Source organism: Calidris pugnax, unplaced genomic scaffold (assembly GCF_001431845.1).
Source record: "Calidris pugnax isolate Ruff unplaced genomic scaffold, ASM143184v1 scaffold100, whole genome shotgun sequence".
Lineage (NCBI taxonomy): Eukaryota > Metazoa > Chordata > Aves > Charadriiformes > Scolopacidae > Calidris > Calidris pugnax.
Window position 1 is genome coordinate 421,606 of NW_015090826.1, and position 10,602 is coordinate 432,207.

The window sequence follows — 10,602 nt, forward strand, 5'->3', positions numbered from 1 at the left end:
AAACCTAATGCTTGAGCCTGGAGAAAGGATGGAGATAAAATTGGAAAATTCAAGCTGGATGATTGTCTAGACTCAGCTACTCTGAACATTGCAGACAATCAGGACTTTAGAAAAAAAAGACCAGTTTCACAAGTGAAAAGGAAGCAAAGAGCAAATTTAACATATCAGACGAGGAGTGCCTGGTTGCTAGATGCAGTGCTAAATCAATAGGCCTCCAAGAACAAATTATCTGCAACACAGAAACAAGGGTTAGTGTGGCTCTAGTTAATACTGAGAATACCCCAGGGAACAGCGTGAATTTTAGATGGAGGCAGAATATCATAAATGTGAGGGTATTTCTCATGATGGTGGTGAATGGTCACTGTGAGCCCCCTGGGGACCCCTGGAGCATGGAAATGGGGGAAGGGCAAAGAGGAGGGGGAGGAGGAAGAGGAGGGTACCACAAGGCCTGGGAGCAGACACAGAAGGGAGGAAAAAAACCTCTTCTGGCTTCCCTGACGCTTCCTCGTCCTCTCGTAGGGAGCTAAATTGGTAATTAGGGGTGTCACGCACAAAAACCTGGGGAAAATCTTGACATTTGTGTTTTTTTTTTTTTTCAAAGAGGAAACGGGAGGAAGGGGAAAAAGGAGGAGGAGGAGGGAGAGGAAAAGGGAGGAGGAGGAAAGAGGAGGGAGAGGAAAAGGAAAGAGAAGGGAGAGGAAAAGGGAGGAGGGAGAGCAAAGAGGAGGGGGAGGAGGAGGAGGAGGAAAAGCAAAGAGGAGGGGGAGGAGGAGGAGGAGGAAAAGCAAAGAGGAGGGGGAGGAGGAGGAGGAGGGTACCACAAGGCCTGGGAGCAGACACAGAAGGGAGGAAAAAAACCTCTTCTGGCTTCCCTGACGCTTCCTCGTCCTCTCGTAGGGAGCTAAATTGGTAATTAGGGGTGTCACGCACAAAAACCTGGGGAAAATCTTGACATTTGTGTTTTTTTTTTTTTTCCCCCCCCCCCTCTGTTTTTTGGAAGGTGGGCGCCTGCGGTTTCAACAGCCGGATTTTGCCCAACGTTTATCCCATTCGTTTGGTGAAGGTGAACGAGGACACGATGGAGCTGATCCGGGATTCCAGGGGGCTGTGCATCCCCTGTCGCCCAGGTGAGCTTAACCCCAAACCCATCAATTCAGCTTTTTCTCCTAAAAAATATATATCTCCTAAATTTCGACTGGTTTAAGGCATTTCTAGTGTCCGGGTTTCCACTTTGGTTCTTTCCTCCAGGAAAAAAAAGGGATGAGTTCACCAAGTGAAGGTCTTTTGGGTGGGTGCAGGGTGTAATTTTGGGGTGTCACCTCCGTTCCCCGCAGGAGAGCCGGGGCTGCTCGTGGGGCAGATAAACCAGGTGAGCTTAACCCCAAACCCATCAATTCAGCTTTTTGTTCTAAAAAATAATATATCTCCAAAGTTTCGACTGGTTTAAGGCATTTCTAGAGTCCAGGTTTCCACTTTGGTTCTTCCTCCAGGATGGTTTAAGGCGTTTCTAGCGTCCAGGTTTCCACTTTAGTTCTTTCCTCCAGAAAAAAAAAAGGGATGAGTTCACCAAGTGAAGGTCTTTTGGGTGGGTGCAGGGTGTAATTTTTGGGTGTCACCTCCCGTTCCCCACAGGAGAGCCGGGGCTGCTCGTGGGGCAGATAAACCAGGTGAGCTTAACCCCAAACCCATCAATTCAGCTTTTTGTCCTAAAAAATATATATCTCCTAAATTTCGACTGGTTTAAGGCATTTCTAGCATCCAGGTTTCCACTTTGGTTCTTCCTCCAGAAAAAAAAAAGGATGAATTCACCAAGTGAAGGTCTTTTGGGTGGGTGCAGGGTGTAATTTTGGGGTGTCACCTCCGTTCCCCGCAGGAGAGCCAGGGCTGCTCGTGGGGCAGATAAACCAGCAGGATCCCCTGCGGCGCTTCGACGGCTACGTCAGCCAGAGTGCCACCAACAAGAAGATTGCCTACGACGTGCTGCGCAAAGGGGACCAGGCCTACCTTTCAGGTAGGGATGATTGAAGACCTTCCTGGTCCAGAGGGAGGTCTCCAGAGACCTAAATCTGGGATTTTTCGGAGGAATCGCAGGATCTCGGGCTGGTTGGGGTTGGGAGAGACCTTCTGAGATCATCTCCAACCCCCTGCCCTCCTTCAAGGAACCTTCTGAGACCATCTCCCAACCCCTGATCCCCAGCAGGGCTTTCCCACACGTGGAGATGGTCTCCAGAGACCTAAATCTGGGGTTTTTCAGAGGAATCGCAGGATCTCAGGCTGGTTGGGGTTGGGAGAGACCTTCTGAGACCATCTCCAACCCCCTGCCCTCCTTCAAGGAACCTTCTGAGACCATCTCCAACCCCCTGTCCCCCTTCAAGGGACCTTCTGAGACCATCTCCAACCCCTTGTCCCCCTTCAAGGGACCTTCTGAGACCATCTCCAACCCCTTTGACCCCCTGGAAGGGACCTTCTGAGACCATCTCCAGTCTCTGCCCCTTGGGAGGGACCTTCTGAGACCATCTCCAACCCCTGTTCCCCTGGAAGGGACCTTCTGAGATCATCTCCAACCCCTGATCCCCAGCAGGGCCTTCTCACACGCAGATAGGGTCTTGAGAGACCTAAATCTGGGATTTTTCAGAGGAATCATGGAATCTCAGGCTGGTTGGGGTTGGGAGAGACCTTCTGAGACCATCTCCAACCCCCTGCCCTCCTTCAAGGGACCTTCTGAGACCATCTCCAACCCCCTGCCCCCCTGGAAGGCACCTTCTGAGACCATCTCCAAACCCCTGTCCCCCTTCAAGGGACCTTCTGAGACCATCTCCAACCCTTGATCCCCAGCAGGGCCTTCCCACACGTGGAGATGGTCTCCAGAGACCTAAATCTGGGATTTTTCAGAGGAATCATGGAATCTCAGACTGGTTGGGGTTGGGAGGGACCTTCTGAGACCATCTCCAACCCCCTGCCCCCCAGCAGGGGCACCCAGAGCAGGTTGGACAGGATCACCTCCATGGATATTTGGAATATCACCGGAGAAGGAGACCCCCCCACCCCCTCTGGGCAGCCTCTTCAGGGGCTTCAGCACCCTCAAAGGGACATCCTCCTTATTTCCCGGGTCCCAGTTTGTCCCTGTTGCCCCTTGTCCCATCACCGGGCACCACTGGGAAGAGTCTGGCCTTGTCCTCTTGCCCCCACCCTTTAGATGAGATGATCTCCAAGGTCTTTCCCAACCTAAACGATCCTCTAATTAACAGATGCGTTAACATTTTGAAGCTGCCAGCTGTTGAGTTGCTCTGGATTTAATAAAAAATGAACGTTTTTGAAGAGGGAAGGGATTTTTTTTCCCTTCTCCTTTTCCTACCGCTGCCCCTCTCTGCTCACGAGGAGACGCGGTGGTGGGACCTCAACGAGGTGTTTCTGCCAACTCCAAGTGGAGGGTGACGAGGTAGCCCCCACCCTAACAAAGGGGGTTTTTTAAATATTTTTGGGTTTCCTCCCCTTCTCTCAGGAGACGTGTTGGTGATGGATGAGCTGGGCTACATGTACTTCAGAGACCGGAGTGGGGACACCTTCCGCTGGCGAGGGGAGAACGTCTCCACCACCGAGGTGGAAGGAGCCCTGAGTCACATCCTCAACCAGACGGACGTCGCCGTGTACGGAGTGGAGGTCCCAGGTAAAACATGGACTCGGAGCCCTCAGGACCCGAAAAAATACTACACAAAACCCACCAGATTCATGTCAGAACGGGTGGAAATCGGTCGCTTTTATTGTACCCCAAAATGTAAAGGTAAAACGGGGTCAAACAGGGAATTTGACACGTTTATTCTGAGCAGGAGAAATAACCGATCCAGAGGCAGGATCTTTATTTCAGCCTTAAAAAAGGAAGGTTTTTTACAATGTTGTCACCAAAGGAGGTGGTCAGTGGAAAGTCAGTGACCTTCCAACCATAGTTAAAACTCTTTATTTAAAAAGGAAAGCGTATTGTCAGAGGATTGAAAAGCAGAAAAGAAGATAAAAGGGAAAAGAAAAATGGCAGCAGGAGCTGATTTTCAAGCTTATTTGTGTTGGTCACGAAAGAAAATGTGCTAATTTGATTGTTTGTCTTCACTAAATTCTTAAACACGGTAGGTGCAAAGTGAGGATCTTCCTCAGATTGTTTTTCTTCAGATCTTTACCTGATGGTTCCACAGGTCAATGGTTTTTTTTACTGGAGCTTTGCAGAAGCTCTTGGTGTGAAAAGACCATTCTGTGGGTGTGTGAGGACCCGTAAATAGAATCATAGGAAGGTTTTGGTGGGAAGGGACCTTAAAAAACATGGAGTTCCACCCCTGGACACCTCCAACCAGACCAGGTTGCTCCAAGCCCACTCCAACCTTGGCCTTGAACCCCTCCAGGGATGGGGCAGCCACAGCTTCTCTGGGCAACCTGAGCCAGGCTCTCCCCACCCTCAGAGTCAACAGTTTCTCCCTCAATCTTCCTTCTTTTACCTCAAAACCGTTCCTCCTCATCCCATGGCTCCCCTCCCTGGTCCCTGCTCCCTCCCCAGCTTTTCTGGAGCCCCTTGAGGGACTGGAAGGGGCAAAATTCCCCCCCTTCTCTCCCTTCTGGGGACCCAGCCCAGGATGGTGAATCTTGGAGTCGTGCAGGAACAGGGGGGTTGAGGAGGTGACGAGGAAGAGGAGAAGAAGAGGTGACAGGGTGAGGAAGACACGGGGATGGAACTGAGCGTGTGTGAGGGACGTGTTGCCCAGGAAGGTGCCCATCCTGGCACTTTTTGAGTTTTTTATCAGGCCAAATGCGAGAAAAACCCAAAGAAATCAAGAATTGGGTTAACTTTGAGGGGTGGCCTCAACTGAGGGGTGAGGAGACACGCTGGCGACAAACCTCTGGCCTGAAATTTGCTTCTCCTCTCTTCTTGAAGAGACACGAGAGGGGACATGGAGGGAAGGGGGGGAGACACCTTCATCTCTTGAAGGCTCCCCATATTTCCTCGCTCTGCTCTTCTTTTTTGCAGGGGTGGAGGGCAAAGCTGGGATGGCGGCCATCGCTGACCCCATGGCCAAAGTCAACCCCAACCTCCTCTACCAGGAGCTGCAGAAGGTGCTGCCTCCCTACGCCCGGCCCGTCTTCCTCCGCCTCCTCCCTGAGGTGGACACCACAGGTACCCATCCCTCGCAGAACCCCCTTTTTTAGTTAAGTCTTAAACAAGAAATCAGCTCTTTCCACCTCCTTAGAGAAAATATTTCTATTAACTCTCCTGCTTGCCATCCGTTCCCTTTCCTGAGGTTTTTATTCCATATATCGGCCCGGTCAGCCCCTTTTTGGTCACTATGGTTTCAGTTTTCCATTTGCCAGGAATTTTACCAGAAATTATTTTTTTCCCCCCCTCTCTTTGAAGGTACATTTAAGATTCAGAAAACCCAGCCCCGAGCCTAAGAAGAGGTAAAAATTACACAAAACCCAGGCCCATGTCTGAGGAGAAGTAAAAATCACACAAAACCTGCCCCCCTGCCCGAGGAGAGGAAAAAATTTCACTAGCCCCATGCCTGAGAAGTGAAAATTTCACAAAACCCAGCCCCCTGCCCGAGGAGAAGTAAAAATTTCACAAAACCCAGCCCCCTGCCTGAGGAGAGGAAAAAATTACACAAAACCCAGGCCCCTGCCCGAGGAGAGGTAAAAATTACACAAAACCCGGCCCCCTGCCCAAGGAGAAGTAAAAAATTTCACAAAACCCGGCCCTGTGTCTGAGGAGAAGTAAAAATTACACACAGTTGATGTAAAAACTCCGGTAACGTTAACGAGTTGCTAAATTTCTTAGCGAAGCAGAAACAAATCCTTCCTCGTGCCACTTCCTCCTCGTTCTACACAGGCTTTTTGAGGCCAAATATCTTTAATTTTTTTTAATTTTTCTTTTTTTTCCTCGCTTTGAAGGTACATTTAAGATTCAGAAAACCCGCTTGCAGAGGGAAGGCTACAGCACCATCTCGGACCCCTTGTATTTTCTGGATCTAAAGTTGGGAAAATACGTTCCACTGGACGAATGCCTTTACGAAAGGATTTGTTCTGGAAAAGCCGCTTTATGATCTGGTCGGATTCAGCCTTTTTTTTCCGAGGGGGGGCAAGAAATGTGCCCCTTTTCCCATCCCCCCGGACTAATGGCGGGGGGCCACGGCGCTGGCGGGAAGCCATGGATTCCTGCGCCCTCCTTCCGTGGGGGTCTTCCTCCCCTCAAGCGCGTTAACCCCCCGCCTGCTGCCGCCTCGTTAACCTGCCCCCCGAGCCCCTAGAGAGTATTTTTGTAACCACTACCCGCCATGGCCATATTTATTTACGGAGATACCTGTGCCCCATGGGGAGAGGGGGGGAGGCTTCTCTCTGCTCCCTCTCCCAACTTAACCGGTTTAGACCGTTTTTAACTGCACTTGGCGCTAGTTTTAACGACCCTTAAGTCTGGGGATGTGAGGATATTAAAAAGAACAAACACAAAACTGAAAAAGCCTTCGATGGGTGCTGTGGGGGAGGGGAGCGCCTGCTGGGGAGGCACCTGGGGAGGTGCTTGAGGCCTTATGGAGCCCGGCCGAGGGGAGGGGGTTATGCTTTGACGGTGGAAAACCGAGTAACGGGGTGAAGCTGCGTGAGTTCAGCCGTTTATATCCCCAATTTTTCCGCCTGTGGGGGCGGGATAGGCCGCAGGCTGCTAGGCCGCGGAGAGGCCTAGGCCGCGGGGTTGCTAGGCAACGGCGCGTCGCGCAGAGCGCGTCACTTCCGGCGCGACGCCGCTCCCGGTAGTGCCGCCGTCGCCATGGCTGCCGCCGCCTGCCGCGTCTCCGTCTTCCCCTCCCCGCAGGAGCTGGGCCCGGCCTTGGCGCAACTGGTGGCCGAGCGGGCGGCGGCGGCAGCGACGGGGGGAGGCGGCGGCCGCTTCTCTCTGGGCCTCTCCGGAGGGAGCCTGGTAGGGATCCTCTCCCGGGACTTGCCCCCCGCCGCCGTAGGCCCCGCCGCCCCGGCCGGTTGGCTGGTGGCTTTCTGCGACGAGAGGCTGGTGCCTCCCGAGCACCCCGAGAGCACCCTCGGGGCCTACAAGGTGAGCGGGGCCGGGGTGGCGGAGCTCTGCCGCCCCGCCGACCGGTCCTGAGCCTTCCCCCTCTCCGCAGGCCCAGCTGCTGCCCCGGTTGCCCGGTCCCGGGCCGCGGGTGCTGGCTCTCACCCCCGGGCTGGCCCCCGCCGCCGCCGCAGAGGATTACGCCGCCCAGCTCCGGCAGGTACCGGCCGCGGAGGGGGGTGGTGGGATGCTGGGGGTCGGCTGGAACCGTTCCTCGCCCTCCTTCCATCTCCCGGTTTCTCCCCACTTCCATCATCTCCCGGTCTCTCCCCGATTCCTCCATCTCCGGGTGTCTCCCACTTCCATCTCAGGGTCTCTCCCCACTTCCTCCATCTCCCGGTCTCTCCCCTTCCAGCTCTGGGTCTCTCCCCGTTTCCATCATCTTGGGGTCTCTCCCCGATTCCATCATCTCCCGGTCTCTCCCCATTTCCATCATCTCTTGGTCTCTTCTCTTCCATCTCCTGGTCTCTCCCCGTTTCATCATCTCCAGGTTTCTCCCCTCTTCCATCATCTCGGGGTCTCTCCTCCTTCCATCTTGGGGTCTCTCTCTCGGGGTCTCTCCCTCTTCCATCTCGGGGTCTCTCCCCACTTCCATCATCTCAGGGTCTCTCCCCTCTTCCATCATCTCCCAGTCTCCCCTCCTTCCATCTTGGGGTCTCTCCCCGTTTCCCTCATCTCTTGGTCTCTCCCCGCTTCCATCATCTCCTGGTCTCTCCCCCTTCCATCATCTCCTGGTCTCTCCCCCTTCCATCATCTCCTGGTCTCTCCTCCTTCCATCTTGGGGTCTCTCCCCCTTCCATCATCTCCTGGTCTCTCCCCCTTCCATCATCTCCCGGTCTCTCTCTTCTTCCATCATCTCCAGGTCTCTCCTCTTCCATCATCTCGGGGTCTCTCCCCCTTCCATCATCTTGGAGTCTCACCCCTCTTCCACCATCTCCAGGTCTCTCCCCGCTTCCATCATCTCTTGGTCTCTCCCCATTTCCATCATCTCCCGGTCTCTCCTCTTCCATCTCCCGGTCTCTCCCAGCTTCCTCCATCTCCCGGTCTCTCCCCTCTTGCGCACCCGCTGCTCACCCTGGTTGTGGTCAGATCCTGGATTGTTCTGCTTTTTTGGGGTATTTTTTCCCTGTTTTCATGGTTTTTGTTGTTTTTTTTTCTCTCCTCTGATAGGAAAAAGAGAAAATCGTTGCTGCTATCACTGACTCCCCGAAACCGCCGCCAGAACGGATCACATTAACCCTCCCCGTGCTCAACGCCGCCCGGATGGTCGTCTTCGTGGCCACGGGGGAAGGCAAAGCTGCTGTTTTAAAGGTTTGGACCCCAATTCTTCATCATCCTCATTAAAATCCGAGGTGTTTTGGGGTGGGTGATGAAAATTGGAGACCTCCTGGTGGATGGTGGTCGCGTTCCGGGGGTGGTTTGCTCTTCCTGTTGGGCTGAGCTGCGCTTCCATCATCTCCCAGTCTCTCCCCACATCTGTCATCTCGGGGTCTCTCCCCTCTTCTGTCATCTCGGGGTCTCTCCTCCTTCCATCTCTGGGTCTCTCCCCTCTTCCACCATCTCCCGGTCTCTCCCCCTTCCATCTCGGGGTCTCTCCCCACTTCCATCATCTCAGGGTCTCTCCCCTCTTCCATCATCTCCCAGTCTCCCCTCCTTCCATCTTGGGGTCTCTCCCCGTTTCCCTCATCTCTTGGTCTCTCCCCGCTTCCATCATCTCCTGGTCTCTCCTCCTTCCATCTTGGGGTCTCTCCCCCTTCCATCATCTCCTGGTCTCTCCCCACTTCCATCATCTTGGGGTCTCTCCTCCTTCCATCTTGGGGTTTCTCCCCTCTTCCTCCATCTCCAGGTCTCTCTCCCCATTTCCATCCTCTCCCGCTCTCTCCCCTCAGGCTTTCCCAGATGAGGATATTCCCGTTTTCGATTTGCTGGTGCTGGGGATCGGGCCGGACGGACACACCTGCTCCCTCTTCCCGGGACACCCCCTGCTCCAGGTCAGCTCCTCCCTCCCGTGTCCCCCCCGGGGGACCCCCAAATTCTCCTCAGTGACTCCCCAACAACCTCCCTGCGACAGTTCCCGCTCTGGGGGCAGCTCAGTTCCAAAAAGAATTAAGAGCAGGGAAAAGAAGCTGTTGATTTGGCTGATCCCCCTGCTCCATTCCTATAATTTTCTCCTAATTTGAGGAATTTCGTGGGGGAAATAAAAAAGATTTTGAGTTTGGTGGGGGTTTGGAGGCGCTGAGGATCCTCGGTCGCCCTCAGCACCCGCTGCTCACCCTGGTTGTGGTCAGATCCTGGATTGTTCTGCTTTTTTGGGGTATTTTTTCCCTGTTTTCATGGTTTTTGTTGTTTTTTTTTCTCTCCTCTGATAGGAAAAAGAGAAAATCGTTGCTGCTATCACTGACTCCCCGAAACCGCCGCCAGAACGGATCACATTAACCCTCCCCGTGCTCAACGCCGCCCGGATGGTCGTCTTCGTGGCCACGGGGGAAGGCAAAGCTGCTGTTTTAAAGGTTTGGACCCCAATTCTTCATCATCCTCATTAAAATCCGAGGTGTTTTGGGGTGGGTGATGAAAATTGGAGACCTCCTGGTGGATGGTGGTCGCGTTCCGGGGGTGGTTTGCTCTTCCTGTTGGGCTGAGCTGCCCTTTTCCTCTCTCCCCACAGCGCATTTTGGAAGGGGAGGAGGAAAACCCCCTTCCTGCTGCTCGTGTGAGGCCTCACTCCGGGCAACTCCGCTGGTTCCTGGACGAGGCAGCGGCCAAAGAGCTGACAATTCCCCTGGAGAAACATTCCATCTTGTAGGAGCCTCTGGTGACATCAAAATTCCCTCTTTCGGGACATTCCAGGTGACAAACGCCACGTTTGTTCATTAGCCCTCGGTGGTGGTGGCCCAGAAAACACACCTTTTGATTATTTTTTATTTTTTTTCTCCTTTTCCCCCCATTTTTCTTTTGAATTCTGGAAAAAAGGGTGTTTTTCCCCAGCAGGAATTCCCCCAGGGAAGAATTCCTTCGCTTTGGGTCGGAACGGGTCGGGGTGAGGGCGCCGGGTGCTTCCCTTCGCTCCCGGTTACGCCGAATTAAAACTGGATGGATTTGGGGTTTTCTGGTTCTTTTTGCCACGCTCTTCCCTGAGCGAGGGATGGGAGGAGCCTGGAGGGGGAACAGACAGATGGATGGATGGATGGATGGACGGACAGACGTGGGTCTGGAGCAGCTCCAGCTTCTCTCGCTGCGTTGTTGGATTTGTCTGATTTGATCCTGATTTGATTGTGATTTATTTCTTGGCTTAAAAATCCCCGTGGGTGGCTCCTGCCTGGTTTTTCTGTGCATCGTGGTGAGGTTTTTTGGTGATGAACCCCCCCTTGAGAGGCCAGAACCCCCCCTTTGAGAGACCCAAAGCCCCCCTTTGAGAGACCCAAAGCCCCCCTTTGAGGGACCAAACCCCCCCTTTGAGAGACGAAACCCCCCTTTGAGAGCCCAAAACCCCCCCTTTGAGAGCCCAA

General features: G+C 53.6%; 2 protein-coding genes across 4 annotated transcripts in view; both read left to right on the forward strand.

The window, feature by feature from the left end:
• The window catches only part of SLC27A1 (solute carrier family 27 (fatty acid transporter), member 1), a gene marked incomplete at its 5' end in the record, with an annotated part of 24,659 nt that extends 18,169 nt beyond the window's left edge, over nucleotides 1–6,490 (forward strand). The window contains 5 exons of the mRNA XM_014940197.1: nucleotides 1,001–1,127; nucleotides 1,874–2,011; nucleotides 3,503–3,667; nucleotides 5,009–5,155; nucleotides 5,926–6,490. Coding sequence (XP_014795683.1) covers nucleotides 1,001–1,127; nucleotides 1,874–2,011; nucleotides 3,503–3,667; nucleotides 5,009–5,155; nucleotides 5,926–6,077 — 729 coding nt within the window. The remainder of the gene's footprint in view (nucleotides 1–1,000; nucleotides 1,128–1,873; nucleotides 2,012–3,502; nucleotides 3,668–5,008; nucleotides 5,156–5,925) is intronic.
• Nucleotides 6,491–6,739: 249 nt separating this feature from the next.
• Nucleotides 6,740–10,602, forward strand: part of PGLS (6-phosphogluconolactonase) — a 6,053-nt gene continuing 2,190 nt past the window's right edge. For 2 of the 3 annotated variants that reach the window (XM_014940200.1, XM_014940201.1), the window contains exons 1-5: nucleotides 6,740–7,078; nucleotides 7,149–7,256; nucleotides 8,986–9,087; nucleotides 9,466–9,606; nucleotides 9,762–9,943. In XM_014940200.1, the coding sequence (XP_014795686.1) occupies nucleotides 6,797–7,078; nucleotides 7,149–7,256; nucleotides 8,986–9,087; nucleotides 9,466–9,606; nucleotides 9,762–9,899 (771 nt within the window). In that variant the 5' untranslated portion in view covers nucleotides 6,740–6,796 and the 3' untranslated portion in view covers nucleotides 9,900–9,943. Of the gene's footprint in view, nucleotides 7,079–7,148; nucleotides 7,257–8,985; nucleotides 9,088–9,465; nucleotides 9,607–9,761; nucleotides 10,427–10,602 lie in introns of those variants that run through there. The other variant, XM_014940199.1, reaches the window with a different exon arrangement.